This window comes from Marmota flaviventris, chromosome 11 (assembly GCF_047511675.1).
Source record: "Marmota flaviventris isolate mMarFla1 chromosome 11, mMarFla1.hap1, whole genome shotgun sequence".
Taxonomy (NCBI): Eukaryota; Metazoa; Chordata; class Mammalia; order Rodentia; family Sciuridae; genus Marmota; species Marmota flaviventris.
In genome coordinates, this window is record NC_092508.1 from 20,367,209 (window position 1) to 20,392,185 (window position 24,977).

At 42.3% G+C, this 24,977-nt stretch overlaps 1 protein-coding gene and 1 non-coding gene across 3 annotated transcripts in view; one reads left to right on the forward strand and one right to left on the reverse strand.

The window, feature by feature from the left end:
- The window catches only part of Smarcal1 (SNF2 related chromatin remodeling annealing helicase 1), a 58,737-nt gene extending 44,835 nt beyond the window's left edge, over positions 1–13,902 (reverse strand). The window contains exons 1-6 of one of the 2 annotated variants that reach the window (XM_027941749.2): positions 13,712–13,902; positions 12,522–12,556; positions 11,251–12,137; positions 10,450–10,500; positions 5,822–6,034; positions 2,765–2,815 (exon numbers count right to left, since the gene is read on the reverse strand). In XM_027941749.2, coding sequence (XP_027797550.2) covers positions 2,765–2,815; positions 5,822–6,034; positions 10,450–10,500; positions 11,251–12,079 — 1,144 coding nt within the window. In that variant the 5' untranslated portion in view covers positions 12,080–12,137; positions 12,522–12,556; positions 13,712–13,902. Of the gene's footprint in view, positions 1–2,764; positions 2,816–5,821; positions 6,035–10,449; positions 10,501–11,250; positions 12,138–12,521; positions 12,557–13,559; positions 13,622–13,711 lie in introns of those variants that run through there. The other variant, XM_071619643.1, reaches the window with a different exon arrangement.
- Positions 13,903–16,203: 2,301 nt separating this feature from the next.
- Trnat-ggu (transfer RNA threonine (anticodon GGU)) lies at positions 16,204–16,277 on the forward strand. Its single transcript has one exon. It is a non-coding gene; the product is annotated as a tRNA-Thr (tRNA).
- Positions 16,278–24,977: the final 8,700 nt, after the last annotated feature.

The following is a 24,977-nucleotide window of genomic DNA, read 5'->3' on the forward strand; positions in this document are numbered from 1 at the left end:
TTGTGAGAATGCCACCATTCGCCATTCTTGTGAACCACCATCTCTACTGTCCTTTCTTTGATGCAGAGAATGTGTGCCTGGCTTCATGAGTCACCTAGAAGTCATTTCTATGAAAAGCTCTTTGGCAGAATGCTACTAGCCACACAGCTGAGAGATGCAAATGTTTTCAAATAGCAGCTGACAAGACAAGATTGTTGAGAACCCTTCTGGACTGTGACAGCCAGGAGAAACAAAAGGCCACATGCCAATCTCACTGCAGGCAGAAGGACACAAGGCACTTGAAAAGAGAGCAGGATAGCTTTTAGGTTCACTTTACTTAGAGAAAATAACCGTTACCATGCCATCAAAGGGCATTACATACTCGGGTCTTACGGCCATTTCTGCATTAGTTTAACAAGCACGTGCTCACTAGCTCGGGTCAGTGATCTAATTTCACACATGAGGGAGAAGACCTCAGGGTGGGGAGGGAAATACACATTCCCCAGGCCTATGGTGTTAATGACGGAATCAGAAATGAACTGAAAACTGTGCTACATTTTACAATGCCTTCCCTCCCTGGCTTCTTAGTTGATGAGCTGGCTTCTAAATTTCCTAATGGGTACTTACAAATGCAGATGGCAATTTTAGTCTTATTTCTGACACTGACTCTACTGTGACCCTGCAATGCTCCCAAGAAAGAAAACAACTCCTTCTTTTCCCTGGGCCCAAGCTTTCTCCCATGTGCAAAATGGGCAGGATAAGTCTTATCTCCTGTGAGACTTTATAATGATAAGAAAGCATGTAAAAACTCTAAATCTAGAATTCTTAACTCAGGATCTACGGAATTATTAAAGTAAAATGCAAACTTATATGTATGTTCATTATGTGTACTTTTCTGGATGAAGAACCAACCATGTTCATTAGATAATTTAAGGAGTCTACGGCCCACAAAAGATTATAAATCACTACATAATGCTATATGTCAGAAGCCATGGTTTTTTAGCATTACATTCATCTGCAAATGCTATAAGTATCCTGCTTTTTGTCACTCCACAAAAGTCAGTCTTTATAGCTAAGATATTTATGTATCTTTCTTGGTTGAAAAACAATGAGGTAAGAGGAAAGAACTAACTCTTATTTCTCATCAAAAATTCAATTTTGGTCAAATAGTTCCCACTGAATCACAAGTTGCAAATAGCAGCAGCCAGAGAGCCTGATGGACACCGTCCATCCTCCTGTCTCGGTCAGCATTTACTGATACTAAATAGCATCACCTCATATTCAAAATTAACCTTGAAGTTTACAGCAAGGCCTTCCTCAAAGACCCAAAAGCCTTTTCCTTATTTAATTCCAGTCAGTAGGAGATAAAGATTAAAGATTAGATTCCTTTTTTTTTTTAAACAGAAGGGACAAATGGGACCCAGGATGTTGACATATCTATACAGGACATCACACATTAAGTCACAAAATGGGAGACACGGAGAAGGAACCCAGCTTGTCATTCTTCCTTAAAACCCTTGGGGCTGGAATTATGGCTCAGCAGTAGAGCGCTCGCCTAGGACGGGCGGGACCCGGGTTCGATTCTCAGCACCACATAAAAATAAAGGCATTGTGTTGTGTCCATCTACAAAAAAGATTCAAATTCTCTCTCAATCTCTCTTTCTCTTTAAAACAAACAAACAACAACAACAACAAAAAAACCCTCACCTGAGGGGCAAGATGGTCAGCTCCCAGGGCTGGGTCAGGTCTCTTCTGGCTGATGGGCACCAAAACATGCCTCCTCCCACTGTACAGAAGGCCCAGCAAGCCCACAGGGGGACAGACAGGGGAACACACGGTGCTACTGCACACCCACTGCAGAATCACCAAAGCTTGGAAGATGGACAACACTGGCATTCTAGTTCCAGGACAGGTCAAGATTCGACCATGCCCCTCTACCTCAGGCATATTAGAATTTTCTGCCCCATCTAATCAGGGCACACAGAAGAAAATTGATAAGTCCAACTGCCCAACTGCATCCCCTTCTTCTTTTTTGTGTGTGTGTGGGGGGGGACTAGGGATGAACGTAGGGCATTTAACCCCTGAGCCATATCCCCAGTCCAGTTTTTAAAATTTTGAGACAGGGGACTTGCTAAGTTGCTTAGGGCCTTATTAGGTTGCTGAGGCTGGCTTTGAACTCATGATCCTCCTGCTTCAGGCTCCCAAGCCACTGGGATGACAAGCATGTACCACTATGCCCAGCAAGCATCCCCTTCTCTTACCAGTACACATACCTCCTTCCTCTGGTCAGCCTCTGCAATACCTGTTAAAATGCTGAAGTTCCCTGGTCTAAACTTCTGTGTCTAATAGAATGCACCTCGTTATAAAACTGATAACCACTGAGACTACTTTCTTGAGCTGTTTGTTCTAGAAGTAAACTGAGAGCCTGTTTGTAGAGGCCATCTAAGGCCTCTCCCCTAAGCTAAGCAATCCCAGCTCACGATTGATTCCTTACATCCGCATCACTTCTATGATGAAGGAAGGTTTTTAGGCCTCAGGGATTTTAACAGCAGCATCACACCCTGAGGGATGAAGAACAATATGTCTGCGTGGGCTGTCATAAAACCACTATGTCAGTGGACATTAAAAAAGTTGCCTGAGAACATCTCACCTTTACCTACCCTGTCCTCAGTCATCTGAAGTTACTACAGTAGAAGGAGAAGAAGACTCTTCAAAGACATTACATTTAAAGACTATTAAGTCTTAAAAACAGGACAATATAAAAATAGCAAGGTGGGCTTCTCACTCAGTTTATTGTGTTCTTCCAAGAGAAAGTTCCATTTCCTGGTATTGGCATCTGTAATGAGAAGAAAAAACAATACTAAGCCAACAGGACACATGGCCCTCCTGCTGGGTCAGCATACTCGCTCACTCCCTGGCTTCCTAACCCTCCACTAAACCGTAGTGACAGGGATGGTCACACGCTGGGCACTGGGGATAAAGACATAAAGAGCACTTGCCCTTGAGGCATCCACAACACACCAAGAGGGAGGAAAGCAAAGATGATAATGATCATGGGTTATAAGGGCTGTGATAAAAGATGCTACAGGACACATGACTGAGGATGGCTCAGGTCACAAATGCCCTGAATATCCAAGATGGGGATGACAATCGTAGCTTACATTTACTCGGCACTTACTTTAAGCCAGGCACCATGCCAAGAAAAGCCCTGGTGCCATCTTACCTGCCTCACAACTCCATGCAGTAGGCTCTGAGACTAGCTCCATTTCCACATAGGAAACAAACTGCATGTGTTCAAAGTGGTCAAACCACCTACGTTCAAATCACAGCTCTGCCTCTTACTGCTGTGTGATCTTGGGCAAGCTCTGTAACACCACTGTGCCTCAATTTCTATATCTAAAAGATGAGGCCACTACAGGGTTATTGTGAGGATTACATGGAATTTACATGTAAAATGCTTATAAAAGTATGCATTGGGTTGGTGGCTCAGTAGTAGAGAACTTGTCCAGTACATGTGAGGCACTAGGTTTGATCCTCAGCACCACATAAAAATAAATAAATAAAATAAAGGTATTGTGTCCATCTACTACTTTAAAAAAAAATTTATATTAAAAAAAAAAAAAGTATGCCTGGAAAATAATGAACACTCAGAAAGCTGGTTCTTTTTTTAATATTTTTTTAGTTGTCAATGAATCTTTTATTTAATTTATTTATTTATATGTTGTGCTGCAGATTGAACCCAGGGCCTCACACACGCCAGGCAAGTCCTCTACCGCTGAGCCACACCCCAGCCCCCAGAAAGCTGGTTCTTAAGATATTGCTATAGTCACTATTATGTCATGTGCTAATTAGTAAGTGTAGCATAAATTATATACAATGTTAACTAGAAGGGGGAGCATCTTACTACCCAGCAGTGGCTAACTTTTTAATTAGAAGGATTTCCCTACTAATTTACTATTTGAGAAAATCAAGAAGGTTTGGATTTTGAAAATGCTATCTGAGCAGCAAAAGTCAATTCCCCCTCTAAGGTCATTTCTAAAGAAAAAAGCATAATGGACATAGGCCCAATTGAGGAAGTTAAAAGTAACAAAGCCTAAGTGGCACTGATGGGAGGACCAGACCAGAGATGGTCTTGAATGTAGGGGCAGCAGAGGAAGCCTCTGCCCGACTACAACTTGTTCTGATGGCAGCAGAGCAGCAAGTGGGGAAATCCATGAGGAAGAGCTGTGGCCAAGAAGCCCACCCTGGTTTCTGGAAGTCTGGGTGTGCACAGGATGGGCTATTGATATTTTAGTCCTATCCACTCACCATATAGCAGGCCAGGTTGGGAGCAATTTCAAAAGTGGATGGTAGACACCCATCATGTGTTGCCTTTTAAGGATCACCAACCACCAGCTAAAGCCAAACATCTGAGTAGGCGAGGAGCAGGGAATCCCAGGTCTCACATGAACAGCTCACTTCATGACCAGGCCTCCCACACCCAAACCCTGCTGAGCAGTCCAGGCTCCTCAGCTAAAATCTGCGCAGCTAAGGAATGGTGACTTCTGGTCACCATCACAAGCTCCCTGGAGCCCAGGCTCTGATCTAAGCTCTCAAGAGCAGAGATTCCACAGTGGCATCTTCCGTGACCTTGTCTGGAATGGGGGCCTCACAGGCATGATGTTTCCAGGGTTTGTTTTCTACTTGCCTAAGGAAAAGACTAAAACCCTCCCAAGAATGGGAGAACATTAATCTATAAAATTCAGATTGTTTTTTAAAAACACCATGGGCTGAGCTGAGGAGGAAACCAAGGATGAGCCCCAGGAGTCTAGACTCCAAAGTTGCCCCTGCCCTATTCTGAATGGGCAGCTTTTAAAGAACCTCACAAAATAAATAAATAAATAAATAAAGCAAAATCACTCTACTTTAGCCAGTGTTTTTCAATCTGGTCTGATTATTAGGTTTGCTTGAAGATTTTAAAAATCTTTTTGAAAACCAAAGCCCCAACCCCATCTCTGACCATTGAAATAAGCACCTCTGGTTGGGAAGGAGGCACCAGTGTTTTTGATGCAGCCCAGAGAAACTAATGAGCAGTCAGAGAGCAGACCCAGAAGTATTTTCAGACTGAGGCACTGTGTTCCCCTGACCAGCAGCAGGACCAGGGAACTTGTTGGAAACAGATTCTTTTTTCTTTTCCCCACTCTAGAGCTACACAATCAGAAACTGGTGTCTGATAAGCCATATTTTAACAAGTTGTACAGGTGGTTACCATGAATGCTCAGGTTTGCAAACCACTGCCTTCATCTACAGAAAGGCATATTTTTAATGGCAACCAATGTTTTTATGTTCAGATAAGGCTAAAATGGAAATACATACTTTTTAATGGCTTAAAAAGGAATTTATGTATTTGTACACAAGATGACACAGACCAGGTGACTAGGGAAAATTGTGGAGTCTTCTCAGGAGGCCTTAGAATAAAACAGTCCCCACTATGTGTTCACCATCTGGAATAAGTGAAGTGTCATCTTTCTATAGCAAAGAGGCAGAACTAGAAGGTACTATCAAGAAAGTCATTTTTGAGCCCAGTGCACTAGCACATGCCTGTAATCCTAGCAACTTGGAACGCTGATGCAGGAGGATGGCAAGTTTAAGGTCAGCCTCAGAAATTTAGGAAGGCCTTAAGCAACTCAGCAAGACTCTGTCTCAAAATTAAACATAAAAAAAGGCTGGAGATATGACTCAGCAGTAAAGCACCCCTGGGTTCAATCCCCAGCACCAAAAAAAGGTAATTTTTAAATAAAGATAGAGACACTTCACTGGGATCACAGACCACTCTATAATCACACAGAGACCAATTACTTGCCATATTTCCTGGAATCCATCTGTTTAAATAGAGCGATCAGGTCCTCTGAATAGCTGACGTCTACCTCGAAGCGGGCCCGGGAGATGAGCATGCATCTCCCTTTGACAAAAGCAAGGGACGGAGCTGAAGGAAGGCTGGCGTATCCCCCAGAGTTGCCACCAACCCCTTCCAATGGCTCCAGGGTGATTGTCGGGAGGCGCTGAGCAGCTTTCACTGTGAAAGAAGAGAAAAAAGTCAGAAGTGACAAGGTGGACAACTCTGGGCAACTTTCGTGTGGTCTAGGGTGACAAGGCAAGCAAGAAAGTAGGGTAGGGATAAGATATGTAGCAGATAGGTGAGAAGAGATACTATTAGGCTAGGAAGGCTTGCAAGTGTCCTTTAACTGGGGCTTTAGGAATTTCCATACTTATTGAATGTGACAGGTGCACGATGCACACCTGTAGTCCCAGCTATTTGGTAAGCAAAGGCAGAAGGATCTCTTGAGCTCAGGAGTCTGAGGCCAAACCAGGCAACTTAGCAATACCCCTCTTAAAATCAACACACACACACACAGAATATAATTCTTCTGATCAAGTTTTTTAAATTAAAAAATAAAGAATTCAGCAATTAACAAGGGGGGAGAAACAGTTCACTGGAATAAGTAAACTTGGGTAATTTCTGATATAGTATTGGAGAAGCCACTGAAGTCAACACAGCACAAATCAGCCATTTAAACCCTATTCTCGGGTCACTACTCTGACACTGGCTTGGAGAATAAGGGAACAAGAGACAGGACTGACAGGCCACAAATGAATGTTTCTAAACATAATTTCATGTATCACAGTTGCATTTTGTGGATCAACAGATTTGACTGCATACAACCAAACAGAAAGAAACAAACTGCACCAAAGGGCAAGACAACCGAGCAAAGATATTTCCAAGAAACAAAAACAAATCTCATGCTTTAAAAAGTATTAAGGCCATGAAATAAAATATATATATAAATGTAACCAACTCAATACAGCAGGAAAAATGACTAGGAAATATTGGAAGAAATGTTCAACTTCACAAATACTAGGAAATATAAGAAGTTATTTTTTTATTTACCAAAGTTACAGAGGGAAAACCAATTAGACATCTGCATTGCTAGCTGGGAATAAAACCTCTGGAGAAAACTTGGCAGTATACATGTCAGCTCTAAAAAGTGATCATAATGATCCAACTTCTGGGAATCTATGCCAAGTAACAACTGAAAACAGACAAATTCTTGTTCACAGAGAAGCTCCTTATAGCTGGCTGGAAGACTGGGGAAAATGGGAGCAAATTAAGCAGTAAGAAAATGATTCAAACAACCTGTGGCATATTCATACACTCAATGTTATGCAGTCATTACTATTTTTTAGAAATTCTGGAAAAGGCAAAAGTTGAAAAATACTATTACATTCAATAACATGAAATCATTTATTGTTTGTTTTTTGATACCAGGGATTGAACCCACAGGGGCACTCAACCATTGAGCCACATCCCCAGCCCTTTTTATATTTTATTTAGAGACAGGGTCTCTCTAAGTTGCTTAGGGCCTTGCTAAGTTGCTGAGGCTGGCTTTGAACTTGCAATTGTCCTGCCTCAGCCTGAAAAGCTGCTGAGATTACAAGCATGTGCCACGCCATCTGGTTTCTGAAATCATTTTTTGAAGGTCACAAGGGCACATTATTGTAATGGCACCTGTGTTTGCATCACTCAGAATTAACTGTTAACATTAATTAAAATAATTTGGCAGGGCTCTAAGCAACTTAATAAGCCCGTGTCTAAAAATACAAATAAAATAAAATAAAATAAAAAGAACTGGGGATGTGGCTCAGTGGTTAAATGCCCTTGGGATCAATTCCTGGTACCAAAGTAACTAAATAAATAATAAAATAAAAGGCTTGTGCTGAAATAGCATACCAAAAGGCAAGACAAAAATTACATACAAATATAAAATTTGTTTCTTTTAATGCAAAATAAAAGGCTGGAGGAAGAAAACCAAAATGTTAATAGTGGCTAAGTGAGGAGACTATAAAGCATAGTTTTTCTTTCTCTATTGTGTTAATGCTCTGTGTGTACTATAATGAGTGTGCAGTACAGTTAAAGCAAAATCCGGGGCTGAGGTTATGGATCAGTGGTAGGGTGTGCGCCTAGCATGTGTGAGACACTGGGATGGATCCTCCTAAGTTTCCATCTATAACTTAAAAAAAAAAAATCTGGGCTGGGGATATAGCTCTATGATAGAACATGGGTCTAGCCTTTGCAAGGATCAGGGTTTGATCCCAAGTACTGAAAAAAAAAAAAAATCTGTCTATTAAAATGACAGAACAATCATGAACTATATGAAAATTAGAAATACCATGACAAAGATTTCAAGGCAGAAATGCCAAATAATTCAGTAAACTTTACCTAAATGCTACATAGTGAATTTTGGGCCCAATAAACTGTTTTCAAAAAATAGATGATAATTCCAGAAGGTGAGGCAGGAGGATTACAGGTTCAAGGCCAGCCTCGGCAACTTAGCGACCCTGTCTCCAATTAAAAAATGTGGCTCAGTGATAGAGCTTCTCTGGATTCAATCCCCAGTACTGCAAAAATGCAACAAAAATACGTGGAACATTACAAAAAGCAACCATACCACACAGAAAGTCTAATGAATTTGCAAAAGCAGAGTCATCTCTCACCAAGCATCGTGGTCAGAAAACAGAAGTGAAAAAAAAAAAAAAAAAAAAGAAACGAAACCTGATGCAGCGGGAATCACTGGTTTCAAAAGAGCAACTATGAAAATACCAGGATGTCAAGACCAGCAATCTTTTTTGGGGGGAAGGGGGGACCAGCCCTTTTTTTTTTTTTAATTTTTAATTTTGTGATAGGGTCTCACTAAGTAGCTGAGGGCCTCACTAGTTGCTGAGGCTGGCCTCAAACTTGCAATCCTTCTGTCTTATTAGTCTCCCAAATCATTGGGAGATGTGCTCCACAACTGGCAAGACCAACAATCTTAGCCTAGAGCAGTGGGTCTCCTTCCAATATGGTACAAAAATGGATTAAAAAGAGGGCTTCCTACCAGCTGTGTCATGGGCTGAATTATGACCCTTAAAAATTCATGCTGGATCCTAATTCCAAGTACTTCAGAATATGACTGTGAGATATAGCCTTTAAAGTTACATGAGGGCTGGGGATATGGCTCAAGCAGTAGCGCGCTCTCCTGGCATGCGTGCGGCCCGGGTTCGATACTCAGCACCACATACAAACAAAGATGTTGTGTCTGCCGAAAACAAAAAAAAAAAAAATTAAAAAATTCTCTCTCTCTCTCTCTTAAAAAAAAAAATTAAAGTTACATGAGGTCATTAGGGTGGGCCCTAATCCAGTATGACTGGTATATCCTTTTAAGAAGAAAGACCCCAGAGATTTGGCCATGGGAGGACACAGAGAGAACTGTCCATCTGCAAGTCAAGGACAGGCCTCTGAAGAAACCAATTCTGCACACACCTGATCTCAAACCTCCTTCCTCTCAGATTGTGAGGAAATATACTTCTGGTGCAAACCCTTCATCCTTACCCCATCTGTGTTAAGACAGCCCTAGAAAACTAATGCACCAGAGGTTACCAAAACATAAGAACAAGACAAGTAGCCAAGGCCAGGAGAGAGCAGGAAATTCTAGAAACTGTACTGCTGACCTCAAAGAATTCTGCCTCATGCCCCAAATCCACACAGAAGTGATCTGAGCATGTATGCTATCTTTCCCTTTTTTGAGCTGGGCAGGGGAAAGAACAGGTATAGAAATGGATGCTAGGAAGGATGAGTAAAATAAGAGATGAAAGGACCTGGGGCTGTTTCATTGACAGAAGAATAGGCTAGGGGGCCAGGAAGAGGGGACAAAAACTTTCACATAGGACAGTCAACAAATGCTCCAAAGAGAATGGTGTATCCAGGGGCTAACAACAAGCAGACATAACATTGATTGGCTCCTGCCAGGGCAACCCTTCCCAGAACCTCTCTAGCCAGAGTACTATGGGATCTGGGGCTATGTGCTAAACGGTGACCTTTCTAGGAGCAGGGCAGAGCATACTGCCTGTCACTGGCACTATCCAGTGGAAACATGCACTCTATGGCATGAATCTCAAAGGTAACTTGTAGGCTGTGTGACCCTGTATTAGTTACTCAGCCTTTCTGGAACCGTTTCCCCATCCATAAAATGGTTGTTATAAGGAATTAGCATAACTTACGAGCTTACAACAGCTTAATGCATAGAAGAGACCATAAAATGATAGCTTTTAGCTGACTGTGGTGGCCCATACCTAGAATTCCAGTGACTTGGGAGGCTGAGGCAGAAGGATTGAAAGCTTGAGGCCAGTCTCAACAATTTAGTGAGAACCTGCCTCTAAATAAATTATACAAGGGACTGGGAAAGTATCTCCATGGTAAAGCGCCCATCCTCGGTGACAAAAAAGAAAAAAAAAAAAAAAGTGCTAGCTCTTATTAACATAAGCAATGACCTTTGCTCAAGGAGCCACCTCCTTAGGTTGGCCATAGTGGAAGGAGAATGAGGAGATGCACACCAGGAGCTAGACCTTTTGGTGCTAGGATGGCCCTCCAGAGGGGACAAGGATGTACTCACTTACTCAAAGCACTGTAGTCAGACATGTTAAAGTCCCACGTCTTGGTGGCAGGATCTGAAATAAAACAGAAGGCTGATGACTCTTAATTTGTACTTGAACACTTAATAAAAGTTTGTTTTCTAGGGCTGGGGATAAAGCCAGTTAGTAGAGTGCTTGCCTCGTATGTACAAGGCCCTGGATTCCATGCCCAGCACCACAAAAAAAGTTTATTTTCTGAATAAATGCCAAGGTCAACATAGTTGACCCACAAGCCCCTTCTGATTTACAAAATCTCTACAGAAGTAGGAAATAAAGGTAATTATTTTGTTTCACCTCAGGCCTGGAAAGTTATGGGCCTTACTTAAGAAGGCTGAGGGCAGTTAAGATGAGAACTCAATTTCTCTGAATCCTAGTGCAAGTCAGGTAAAGCAACATTTAGACCAGTCGTGCTGAAGTGTGGCCAAGCTAGCCACGTCCGGCTCTCCCCTCCAGATCAATCAACCTAGCAGTCCCATTGATTTTAAAATGTGGGGGAAATCTACATTTTTTTAAACAAAAGTTTTTAGGCTTAAATCCTGCAATACATGCAAAACACCTGGCAAAGAAACTGGCTTCTTGGTAAATATTCAGCTATTCTTCCTATGGCCATGCAGTAGATCCTCAGTTTGGCAGCTGTCTGAGGCAATGTCTATTATAAAATAGAATAAGTTTTAATAACTGGATGGACAGAATGTGCCAATGCACTCTTAATATTTATGAGAAACTGTTAGATTAGAAGAGACTCTAAAAATAGGAAAAACATCTGCAGAACAAAGGACTCATTACCATAACTTCTGCTGGGCAGACTCTTAAACACTGCGAGGAGCTGCTTATTATAGCCGATCTGCACCCGGAAACGATCTCCATCCCTTATGCATTTTCCCTGTGTAGCGCTAACTGCTTTTTGGAGTGAGGTCCCCAATTTCCGTTGGAAACTTCCTTCAGTCCTGGATGTCACACCCCCTGAGCCATGATGGATATCAGACATCCTCTGCCCTGAAGTGGAAGTTTTCACTGCCTTGGCCTCTAATTTAGGATCCCAGGGAGGCTGTCCAGAGGAAGAAGCTGGTGTCTCCTGGGAACTCTTTGCTTTGACCAAAGGCTCATGAGCTGTGTTAGCAAGGGATGTTGATTCGATCTTATGTGAAGTCTGAGGATGACCTTGATCTAACTTATAGCTCAAGAGGAACTGGTTATGGACATTTGGGGGACTCTGTGCCAAAGGTGGAGAGAGTTCAGCAAGAGTCTTTTGCCTTGGTGGGCTGTGGCTTGGGCAGGCTGTGGACTTCTTTTCTTGGCTCTTCCATATCCCTGTTGCCTGCTCGGGTGTACTGAGCTGAAAATGGTGGGAATGATGAGGTCTTTGGTGACCCTGAGATGAATTACTGAGATTCTGTTGCTTGAAAATGACACCATCGTTCACTTTCTTAGAAGGCTCTTTTGGGAGATTTTGGGAATAGCCTTGCTTGGACTGGGAAGGGTTGGCAGCAAGAGAGGAGCTCAAGGCTGTGCTTGTGGGCTGTTCTGCTGTTAACTTCTCGGCTCTACGAGCCAGAGCCTTTTGTCGATTTTCTTCAATCTTTTTCCTCTGCTCCTCTGTAAGGGTCAAGGACATTTTAACAGGGAAATGCTTATGCAGTAATGTTGACCTTTAATTGAAAAATTGGCAAAAGCTGTCAAAGAAAAAGATTGAAATAAACATTAAGTGTGGCATACTCCAAACCTTTACTTTAACAAGCTTTTGTCTCGGGAAATGCATAAAAGCACAACTAAACTGTATATTAAAATTTCCTTTACAGTTTAAAAAAAGTGCATACACACATGCAGGTAGTAGGTAGCATATGCAAATATAATGATCCTGATGACAAAGCAAGCACAAAGCTAAAAAGGTATTTCAACTGCAATATTTTTCTCATTCTCATTCCCATTCCCAGCCAGTTATCAGATCCCAAGAAAGTTCTTTTGTGTAACCTAAATCCATCAGATAATGAGAAAGGTGACATTTTAAACTAGAAAGGATAATGGATTCGACAGAAATAGACCAAACAACCACATACCATGGTGTGACACTTTCTAATAGTCTCTTTCCAGCCTGGAAGAAGGAAAAGAGCATTAGTCTCACATACACCATACACACTAACTTCCCCTTTGCATTCAATTCTATTATCATCCCTGGTGAATCTATCTGTACATGACTGAGCGCAAGACAGAGCCACGGGTATTAGTGTCTGACTTTCAAATGCAAAAGCCAAGTGACTCTCTCAGAGAAATAAGAAAAAAAGTAATGCTCATTTTGCAAAATCCAGATGGCACATAAAGATGTAAAGAAAAGGGGCTGGAGTTGTAACTCAGTGGTAGAGCACTTGTCTTGCAAGTGTGAGGCTCTGGGTTCGATCCTAGCACCACATAAAAAAAAAAATAAAGGCATTGAGTCCATATACAACTAAAAAAAATTTTTTTTAAAGATGTAAAAAGAGTGAAATTCAACAGTAATCTCACTAGCCACAACCCATTGCAAATTCAGAGTACAGTTCAGTTCTGAATGTTTTCCATGACATACTCAAAAGATACAGGCATTTATTACCAAGAAGGATCGTCCTGTACATTTGTGCTCAGAATTTACCCTCCACATTTTCCTACGAGCTGGGCCAATTTTACAATATTCTGGAACCAAGGAGCAGGACACCCATTTCTCCAGCTTCCACGCAGTGTAAGCCATGCAGTGCTCCTAAGCTGACGTCAGGAGTACTTGAGTAGCACAGTTAGGCCTCTGAGAGGAGCTGGAGGGCTCAAAGGTTTCCTTCCCTGATGGGGCTCCCTTTAACCAGAGCCCCCCAAAACATCGACCCTCTGAGACGTTACACTTCCTTCAACCACCAACATTTAGGAAGGATTAAGAAGACTTTGTTCCCAGGGCACGGCAGCTCTCAGTCTTCCTGGGGAACACCCCCTGCCTAACTTTCCAACCAGGGCTCTCCTGCACTTCCAAACTCCCCAGGTCCAAGGTCTGATGAGTTCATTGCCTCGCTGGACCCGAGAGGTGAGGCCCTGAGATGAGAAGTCCCACTGAGTAGCCCCAAACCATAAAGACATACCACTACATAGGCCCTCGGCCGAGGCGCGCCTTCGCCCCACCCGCTCCTATTTTTCCACTTGGGTTTTCCCGTCCCCTTGGTCCCTTCCCTCCCCCAGGCTGACTTTTGGTCTCGTCCGCCTCCGTCGCCCTCCTCCCCGCGCTCCCTCTCACCTAGTGAGGCCTAGAACACTAGCCGCTTTCGCAGCGGACCCCGAGGCCTAAGCGCGTCTTCAGAGCCCTCCCAAGGCAGTTTACTCTCTGGCTGGACGGTTAGAGGAACGAGAACTCAAGCGCTGCCAGTTCAGCCGCCTTGTTGCAGCGCCCAGGCCTGAGGACTTTATTACGACCGAACTACTCTTCCCAGCGGGCAATGCGGCTGCAGTTCTGCTTCAGATAGTGGGAATGATAAGACGGGTGCTGCGTGGTCTTCTGGGATTTGTAGTTCATCCAGGAGCCTGGCGAGAAGTAGAAGAGTCGCAACGTCAGGGGCGGGGCCTAGTTCTCAGTTTTTCAAAAAGCTAAACAGCTCAGGATCCTGGAAACCTGGGATGTTGGGGTTTCCAAAGCTGGGGTTTCCAAAGCTGGAGTTTCGCTGTTAGAGCTGTTTCCGGAGGGCATTCCAGACAGCCAAAGTGATTTGGTATCTCTTAACAAAAGTATCTCTCGGAACGTCTGTCCCTAGTATTGCAATCCTAGCAATTTAAGTCCCACCGCTGCTCCAGCCCCCACCTTCCTGGACCAAAGGCGAATTAGCATTGCCGTTATCATTGTTATGTTGTCATCATTGTCATCATCAGTCATAGTGTTGAACATTAATATGGACTATCTCATTTAATCCATACTACAATTTATGGAACACAGATTATTCTTATCCTCATTTTACAGATAGGGAAAACGGAACCAGAGCTATCCCAAAACTTTCTCAAAGCTTTATTAGGCTAGTTTGTGATTCTAATTCCAAAGCCCCTGCTTTTATTGGACACTCTCAGAGTTAGTTTACCCCATTTCTGAGCACAAACACCTTTTCCCTTCTGCAGTCAACTCCATTATTACTAATGGTGGTATCTTATTCTCTCATTTATGTACTGGTAAAAATTGCTTTGATTCTGTATTCAGACATTGCTCATTTAAAACAAAGAAATAGATCTCTACTTAAGGATTTGAAAAATATACTTTAAAAAAGAGGAAGAAGAAGCATAGTAATATGTAAACAGCAATGTGTGCAGTTTGTTCCATTAAAAAAAGAAAAGTAAAAAAAAATCCCCTTCCTTATAAATGCATGTAAACATGAAAAAAAAGTGTGTGAAAAGGAAATGCAAAAGCTCACCAAGCTATTCAACATCAGGGTAATGTAGGTAACAGCCTTTTAAGCTATATTGTTTCTGAATTATTTGAATTTTCTTTGATAATCATGTAGAATTTGTGTGACTTGAAACAATCATTTTTTCTAAATGACAAAGACACTGGTCTATCCTATGGTTCTAGAGGAGAGAGCATTCAAATTTCAGTTTTGCTTTTTTTATTTTTTTAAACCACTGAGCCATATCCTCAGCCCTTTTTTATTTTTATTTTGAGACAGGGTCTCACTAACTTGCCTAGGGTCCTGTTAAATTGCTGAGGCTGGCCTTGATTTCGTAATCTTGTGTTCCTCCTGCCTCAGCCTCTGGAGTTGCTGGGATTACAGATGTGCACCACTGTGCCTGGCTATCAACTCTTTTTTTTTTTTGGTCCTATAAACAGTGACTGTGACTTCATTTCTTATTTGAAAAGAAGCCAGGTGCAATGGCATGCCTGTAATCCCAGCAACTCAGGACTGATATGCAACTCAGCAGTAAAGCACCTTGGGTTCAAGCTCTCAGTACCAGGGGGAAAAAAAGGTAGAAAACAATACCACATAGTTAAATCTCCTTATTGTAAGAGTTGGATTTGAAGTACGGTAATATTGGGAAAATGCTTAGTGAACTGTGAAATCCCAGAATCGATGAGAGAGGTGTGTTGCTATTTTTCAATATAAATCTTAGATCTTTCATTTCTCTACACCCATCATTCATTTCCTGCTATAAAGTGTGACTAGAAACTAAACAATGAGCTCCTGACCCGTCACTGCCCTTCCTGCCCCCAACAGAATCAGTTCATTTGCTAAAAAACAGTGCTGTGCACTTTACCCATGCCTGTCACTGATTCATAGGACAATGTGCTCATTCTCCTGGACCTCAGTTGTCTCACCTATAAAATATGCCCTCTGGTGCATGCTAAGAGGACATGAGATCAGTGGATCCTAATATTTGATGCTAGAATTTCTATAAATTCAAGGATCGTACCCCCCAGAAATCCAATTTGGTAAGTTTGGAATTGAACTAAAATTGTGATTACATTTATACCTCTAAGAATTCAGTATAGGTCTGGGGTTGTGGCTCAGTGGTAGAGCACTTACCTAGCATGTGTGAGGCACTGGTTTCGATTCTCAGCACCACATATAAACAAATAAATAAATAAAGGTCCATCAATAACTAATAAAAATATTTTTTAAAAATAATTCAGTATAAAAATCATCTTCAGAAGTAATAAGCCCATACTCAACATTCACATTTTTTACTTCATTAACAGCTTTATTTGCTGAGATCGCACTGTGTGCAAAGCTTTTTTTAAAAAAATTTCTAGGCTGGGGATATAGTTCAGTTGGTAGAGTGTTTGCCTGGTATGCACAAAGCCCTGGGTTCAATCCCCAGTACCACAACAAAATAAAATAAAATCATAAACCTCAGTAATTAAATTTTTTATACAGAAAAATTTCCTTTTCAGAAATTCTTAAGGTAATTTATATTGAGCTAGGTGTAGTCGTGCACTCCTATAATTCCAGTGACTCAGTAGGCTGAGGCAGGAGGATTGCAAGTTTGAGTCCAGCCTCAGAAAATTAGCAAGATCCTAAGCAACTTTAGCAAGACCCTGTCTCAAAATAAACAACAACAATAATAATAAAATATAAAAAGTTGGGGATACGGCTCAGTGCTTAAGCACCCCTGGGTTCAATCCCTTGTACCCCTAACCCCCCAAAAAGGTATTTTATGGTTGTACATTAGTTCCAATTTAACTCTGAGTTTCCTGGAAGCTAAAGCAAAAGAATCAAGAAGTCATCTGTGTTCATAGCTCAGTGGTGGAGCATTTGCCTAGCATGTGTGGGCCCCTGGGTTCAGTTCCCCCAGCATCACACACAAAGTCAAGCAATCAAACAAGCCCTGCAAGTGTATGCCCAAAGCTCACAAACATCAGTCAGCTGGATAGTGCCAATCTGATCTGAAGTTTGACCCGGTTGTCTTAGAAACTGAGGAACCAAAGGACCTATAGTGAATGTTTTGTAAAGCTAAATTATTATTATTAAATATAAAATCTTTAGTTTGTTTTGTAGTTTTTAATGTTCAACTGGCTTTTCTTTAGCAAAGTGCTAATGGTTTTATAAGCACCTTTTTCTGGCAAAATAGAAAGTTGTTTTCCCCTCTTTAAAAAAAAATCCAATTACGTTCAGTCTGTAAATCCCAAAATGTAGCAGACACTATTGTAAGAGAATCTAGAGATAAGTTCAGTTATGTCCCTTCCTCGGGTTACAGTATTTGGAGAATAGAAGTCAAATAGCTAGAATTGCCATATTTAGCAAATGTCCCAAATATTTGTCCCACATTTTGCATGGGACATGTGTATACTAAAAAAGGATCCATTGTTCATCTGAAATTCAAATTTAACCGGGTGTTCTGTATTTTATCTGCATTCGTAAGAGCAGTCCATTCCTATTGAGAGAGGCTCAGGAGTAAGCTGACCAGTAAACACAGGTGCATTGATAGACGATTCACAGATAAGTGGATACATTGAATTTTAAAGCTAGAAGGGGCTTTATTATTTTTAAAAATTTATTTAGTTTTTGGTGGTTCTGAGATGGAACTTAGCCTCACGCATACTAGGCAAGCGCCCTACCATTGAACCACACCCCCAGCCTAAAGGGTTCTCTATGGCCTTGTTTCATAAGTGAGGGAATAAACCCAGATCAGCTGCTGGTTCATATGGCACCTCTATTATCTCAGGTTGCTGTAACAAAATACCACAGAACAGACAGCTTAATCAAGAGAAATTTATTTTCTGGGGGCAGGGAAGTCCAAGGTCAGATTTCGTTTCTGGTAAGAATCTCTTCCTGGATGTATCTTCACTTTGCAGGGGGAAGGTAGAGGAGAGGGAAGGAGGGAGGAAAGAAGGGGCTAAAGAGAGACGGAGGGAGGGGGAGAAAGCATGCCTTCTGATGTCTCTTCTTATGAAGATGAATCCTGTCATGTCAAAGTCCCACTCCTTATGACCTCAGTTAACCTAATTACCTCCCTGTAGGCCCTGTCTCCAACTGAGGGTTTGGCTTTGAATCTATGAATTTGGGGAAAACAATTCAGTTCACAGCAGAGCATTAATGCAAGGGCCTCATGCTCTGCCAAAGCAGGGAGTGCAGGATTCAGATGGAAACAACCAGATTCTCTCCTTCTGGAGTTGGGACTTAAAGATGATGTGGTGAGAGGCAAAGCCAACCATCGTCTGCGGCAGCCCAGGGTGACCTTGAATGGAAACTACTCCTTAGTTCCTGCCACCCACTTTCCAGAGTTCCCCTGGCCCTGTCATTCCTGAGTCCTGATTCTGGTATTCTTGTGAACTACTTTTAGCTTTCTTAATTTTGGAGGGAGAAGGAGGGGCATAATTAAGCAAAACATCTTTGGATGTTACTTACATCCAAAGATGACCAAATTCTACCTCTTTTTGCAGGGAGGGGTGTACTAGGGTTACCAGGGGCAATTTACCACTGAGCTACATCCCCAGACCTTTTTTATTTTTTATTTTGAGACAGGGTCTCACCTAGGTTGCTTTGGGCCTTACTAAATTGCTGAGGCTGGTCTTGAACTTGCAATCCTCCTACCTCAGCCTCCCAAGCCATTGGGATTATAACTTGGCAACACCACTTCTGCCTCTCAGGTCAGAGTGCCCCACCCTCCTTCCCTTCCTTTCAATAGTCAGCTGAAGTTTTGCTATGAAATATAGGCACAAAATGGCAATGATTTTAAAAGGGCCCAAGTGGTGTGACTCTGTGGTTCTCAGGTTCAACTCAAGTCCCTTAGGACTCCATGGCATCATCTCCGGGTTATCTTGGACTCTGGGTCCCTCGAGAACAACTGCTGTGTCTAAGACATATTCTTTCCAGTCTCTAATTCTGAATTCTCCACCTTGGATACTCTGGGGCCCACAGAGTATGATAGCAGTGTTGCTGATACATTTCCAGAGAATCTTTCTAGTTTCCTTTTCTTGATCCATATAGTAAGATTCAGAGGGACCTTAGGGAGTGTCAATCTGCCTTTAGAGGTAAGGAAACAAGCCCAGAGAGGTTAATTGGGCCTAATCTACCAGACCAGGCAGAGGCCGGGCGGGAAGGAGGAACCCCAGACTCCTAGTAGGGCTCTTTCTAGTCCTTAATTAAATGTACAGACAGTCACTGCATGCCTGCCCTTGCCTGACAGCCTGTGTCTGGGCACCTACAACAGATGACACCTCCCTCTGGAGCTTCCCTGCTAGGATGGAAGTGCTGGGCTTCCCCCTTCCTCCTTTGCTGATTCCCTAGAGGGCGTGACAGCCTTTTGGGAAGGGATTTTTGACAGCCATCTCAAGGGCATGCCATCTCTCAGGTTAATTACACCTAGAGTGTGGCGATGAGACTGCGAGCAGATGCCAGGCTTTGGGTAGAGAAGGAGGCAGTTCCCTCCTCCCGAGCTGCCTGACAGCAAAGTCATTTGCATATCCAAAGCTCGGAGGAGCAATGTGGTTTATAAGCCAAGAGATTCACCTTCCTTAGCGGTTGTTCCGTTCTGATGGACTTAATTGCTTTGCGTCTGACAGTTCAGTTCTCCTCCCTCCTCTTGTCTCCCCCCCTCCCATTCTCAATGTAGTATAACCACAGAACCTGCAGTAGAATTTCTACCCCATTTGTTCCATGGTCTGGTGTGAGGGTGCCCCAAGTGTCTTAATTTCTCTGACTGTTTGGGCTTCGTGGCTGTGATTACTTCACAAGCCTCCCTCTCAAATCTGGCACATTTTCACGACTTTGTACATCCTTTGCCAAAATACATCCCCCTCTGCACCCTGCTCCACTGTTCTCAGACTTGTGAAATGTCACTTTTTTTGGTTCCTCCAATATTGCAAATTTCACTTCATTCATCCATTCATTCATCTATTCACTTAATGAAAATTCTAGTCCCTAGATGGGCCACTCACAGTGTAAAGGCACTGGGGCTGTAACAGTGAATAATAACCCAAAAGCTGGGTGCAGTGGTGCACGCCTGTAATTCCAGCAACTCCAGAGGCTGAGACAGGAGAAGCCAAGTTCAAGGCCCTAAACAATTTAGTGAGACCCTGCCTCAAAATAAAATGGCCTGGGATGTGGCTCAGAGACAAAGTGCCCTGGGTTCAATTCCCAGTACCAAAAAAAAAAAAAACAAACCCAAAATATTCACCCCAAATTGTTACCCTTTCTTCATAGAATTTAGTCTATTTAAGAAGGCAGAGTCAAAAAAAAAAAAAAAAAAAAAAAAGAAGAAGAAGAAGAAGAAGGAGGAGGAGGAGGAGGAAGAGGAAGGAACAAATAAACAAAGTGATAAGTGGTGTGCAGGCGCGAGTAGGGACAGCTGAGGGAGCTATTTTCGGGGTGCTCAGGGAAGGTGGCCTCAGGGAACCATTGAACTGAGACCTAAGGAGAGGACTTAGCGAAGCAGATCCAAGAGGCAAAGGCAAGCTCAACAGTACAGACAAGCAAGAATCGGGCATGTTTAAGAAGCCAAGAGGCTGGCAAGGCTGGGGGGATGTGACAGCAGGCGAGCAGCAGGTAAGGCTGCAGAGGTAAGCAGCACAGGTAAGCAGCAGGTCCTGCAAATGTAGAAAGAAGTTCAGCTTTGGTTTCGAGAGCAGTGGGAAGTCACCTAAAGAAATGACACTGGAATGATGTGAGCTCATGTATGCCTCAGAAGATTGCTCCTGCTGGAGTGGAGAAAGCCCCAGAGGAAGGCAGAGTGCCCACAGGAAGACCCTGGAGGAAGCCATCCCAGGAGCCTGGAGAAAAGAGAGTAAAGATGGGAGGATAGCCAGATTGGAGTCTTAATCTGTTTCTGTCACTAATAAGGCAATACCAGACTGGGTAAGTTATGTAGAAAAGATGCTTATTTGGGCTCACAGTTATGGTCCAAGTTCAAGGGGCTACATCTGGTGATGACCTTGCTGGCAGAGTCCTGAGACAGTGCAGGTAAGACAGGGAGCATACGTGAGACCTAGCCAAATGGGCTTGTATAGAGACCCACGCTCAAGAACCCATAACCTACTAATGCATTAATCCATTAATCTCACTAATTGTTAATCCATTCATGGGGGCAGGGCCCTAATCGCCTCTTATGAAGGGATATTAATTATTATGATGATATTAATGATTATTAATTCTCTTAATATCTCATAACGAGAATTAAATTTCAACATGAATTTCAGAAGGGACAAATTATATTCAAGCCATCGCAGAGGGAAACTCCATCAGCTCCACATCTCCATCTCAGAAAGCATCAACCTCTGGGTCCCGCACACACTCATGCAGACCTCCCCATTTCCTGTGCTGGACATGAGACTATCTTAGATAGTTGAGGTAGTATGGGGAACTTTCTCATAGACCATTATTTTTTTTTTTTCATATACTAGACAGCTTCTTTGCAGAAATATGAATTAGAAAAATTGCATTTGTTCATGAATATGAAAGTTCAAAAAATGAAGGCAAAAGGAAGCCTAGTAGCTTGTTCAAGAATATAGCTAACATTGGAGCCCAAACTGGATCTTAGGTGTCCTAGTTCCTACTGCTAATAAGTATGCTGCTCTGTAGATCCCACGACAGAGGCCAGCCACCAGATTTTTCCCAGTAGTTCTATTCTGGATATGATTTTGTTCATCTCATGAAAAATTTTAACATTTGTCTACAAATGTGAAAATTTAACACTGGATTAGATGCCATTGGCCAACTGCAATGTCCCAGAGGACCACAAGAGGGCAGATAATATCCCATGAAAACTTGTTGGTGTCCTCCATATCTCCTGAGCCTGTCCGGGCTCATGTCTTCTTGGTTCTGTATGTTAATACTTTGTCTCTTCCTGTGTCTTTATTTTTTGTTTAATGTTACATCTATTTGCTTTTTATCCTTCTGTGCTCCTCTGCATCCAGTCTACCCATAGCGTGGAACAGAAGCTTATTTTCAGTAGTTTGTTGCTTGCTTTGCGTTGCTTCTGGTTTTGAGTTCAAGTTGTAACGGGAGGACAAGTGAAACACTTTGTATTTCCTTTAACTAGCCTTTCTGCATCCTTGTTTGTTTCACTTTTTATTTCTATGGCCACCAATTTCCTTCTCCCCTTATAGCTGAATGATATCCAATAGAAAAAGAAAAGGGTGCTCACCCTTGAACAAAATAAGACAAGACAGGAACAATGAAAGGACATTCCATTGTGGAGGAATTTCAAGGGTAGGAGATATTTTAACAGTCCTGGGGCCTGCAGCCTGTCTCCATTCTACCTTAGGCAACGTCTAAATAGCCACCTGAAGTGGGATTCTATGGATCTGGGGATCCTTCACTTAGAATTTCGCATTTCTTATTGTCAGGAGTTTCCTCTCAGTGTCTATTCCAAATTCTCTGCAAGTTCGGATTTGTTCTGTCCATGGATGAGAGAGAGATGGGAAGGAACTGCTGGATACTTAATGCTATTGCTGACCTGGGCCAGGCTCTGAGCTGCAGGTTCAGACATTAGGGTGATGAGGACTCAGAGCTCTCACAGCCAAAAGAACTCTTCACATCTGCGTTTGATGGAGGCACTCTCGGACTAAATCAGGGAGAGGGATCCATTCCATTCATCATGAATGTAAAGTATCCTAATTGAGCAGTTAAGAGCATGAATGCTTTCTAGGTAGTTTACAATAAGGGGCCTCCTGCTCCTGGATGCAATAATAGAAAACCACCAGCCATCAGCTCCATCTGGGAAGGAGCATTAGCATCCCAACTGCTCACCTCCTTGGTCCTTAGCACTAGCTTCCAGGAAATCAGCTCCCTCTTAGCAATCAGCTCAATATTATTCGAGTTTTTATTTTATATTTCTCTTATAAGCTTCTGAAAAAGCAGGCTGGCTTTTTCTTAACCCTACGTGTGAAGCAAATGGTATGTAGCCCAGTCTGTATTCAAAGCCTTTCAGAATTACGGCACAAGCCTCCTCTTCTGGATTATGGAAGTAAATCCCCACCCCCCACTGCCCTGCTTCCATTAAATGGACAATTACAATTCCAGAACTCCTTCCCAGTGCCCTCCTCCAGTTTGCTATAGACACATCCTCCCATGCTTGCAGACAAGTGAAAACACTCAGTTCTTTGCTTTAGTTTTTTTTTTTTTTTTGTACTAGGGATTAAACCCATGAGTGTTTAACCCCTGAGCCACATCCCAGAACCCTCCCCCCGACCTCTTTTAAATTTTGAGACAGGGTTTTGCTAAACTGCTTAGGACCTCGCTAAATTGCTGAGGCTGGCTCTGAACTTGTGATCCTCCTGCCTCTGCCTCCCTAGCCGCTGGGATGACAAGCAAGTGCCACCAAGCCCTGCATTATTTGATTTTTGAAACATTTAAAAGGGCTGGTTTTTTTTTCTGTCAGTTGAAGAAATGGTCCTCAAAAATATTAATTTAAAAAAACATATTTCTCGAATAGGCAATGCATTTACATCCTTCAGAGTCACACTCTCACAAAGGCATGTCCAGGAGACAGATGGGGAACAGGAAGCCGCAGGAGCTGCAGCTTCAGAGCTGCTTGTGCACATGCTCCAGTCAAGGGTCCTACACTCCATTTTATATTCATAATTCTGTGTTTTTTCTGTAAAAGCAATCCCTCGATTGAATGAACTTCATTGCCCCCAAACTTGATTCTGCTCTGGTCCCATCCCAGGCCCTCATCGTCCTATTCCTTTCCCAATAGTAACCAATATCATCCATTTCTTGCATATTTTTCTATATGTATCTTATGCACTTTTTTTAAAAAAACATGCATTTATGTCCTTTCTTTTTATACCAATGGAAGCATGGTGTATGCACAGCCCTGCACTTTTTTCTTTGCATTTGATCTCTTCACATTTTTGTTTCTCCATATAGAAATAATTAGACCTATCCCATAGACTTCCTGTTAGGGTTAAATGAGATAATATGAAACACTTAACTCACTTTCTATAATACAGTAAGTAATCAATAAATGCAAGCCATTATTCTATTGTTAGTTTAAATACACTGCCGAGCTATAATAATGGAAACAGTATGGATAACACTATGGTAGATGAATGAAAGAGAAGGAAGCCTCTGCTACTCAGTCTTTATGATTTGTGTGCAAGATACTATTGCCCATGGGTCAAATATAAGCATCAAAAAGATAAAGGCTGCCTCCATAATTTAAAAGGCATGTGTCAATAATAGCTAAGCTATGGAACCAACCTAGGTGCCCTTCAACAGAGGAATGGATAAAGGAAATATAGTATATAAACACAATGGAATATTACTCAGCCATAAGAAAAAGAACGAAAACACAGTATTTTCCAGTCAATGGATGGAACTGGAGACAATCATGCTAAGTGAAATAAGTCAATTCCAAGAAACCAAAGACGGAATGTTTTCTCTGATATGTGAATGTTAACCCACAACAAGAGGGGTGGGGAGAAAAGAAGTTCATTGTATTAGACAAAGGGGAATCAAGGGAAGGGTAAAGGGATGGGAATAGGAAAGAATAGAATAAATTGGACATAGCTTTCCTATGTTCATATATGAATACACGACCAGTGAAACTTCACATCATGTTCAACCACAAGAACTGGATCCTAATTAGAATAAATTATACTCCATGTATGAATAACATGTCAAAATACATTCTACTATCATGTATATCTAAAACGAATAAATAAAAAAATTTTAAAAAGGAGACATGTCAAAAGTATAATACAAAAGGAATTATGGAGCTGAGTGCATGGCACACACCTGCAATCCAGTGGGTCAGGAGGATCTTGAGTTCAAAGCCAGCCTCAGCAATTTATTAAGGCCGTAAGTAACTCAGTGAGACCCTTTCTCCAAATAAAATACAAAAAAAGGGCTGGGGAAGTGGCTCAGTGGTTAAGTGCCCCTGGATTCATCCCCAGTATCCCAAACAAACAACAACAATAACAAAACCCCACAAAATTTAAAGGACTGGTGATTTACTGTCGTGACATAGTTCCCCTGGGTTCAGTCCTTAGTACCACCTCTGCAAATTATGGCCGAATTGCTGTAAGGGATTTAGTGAGGGGCTCTGATGGAGGGTGCATTGGGAGTACCGAGCGAGGGGATCTG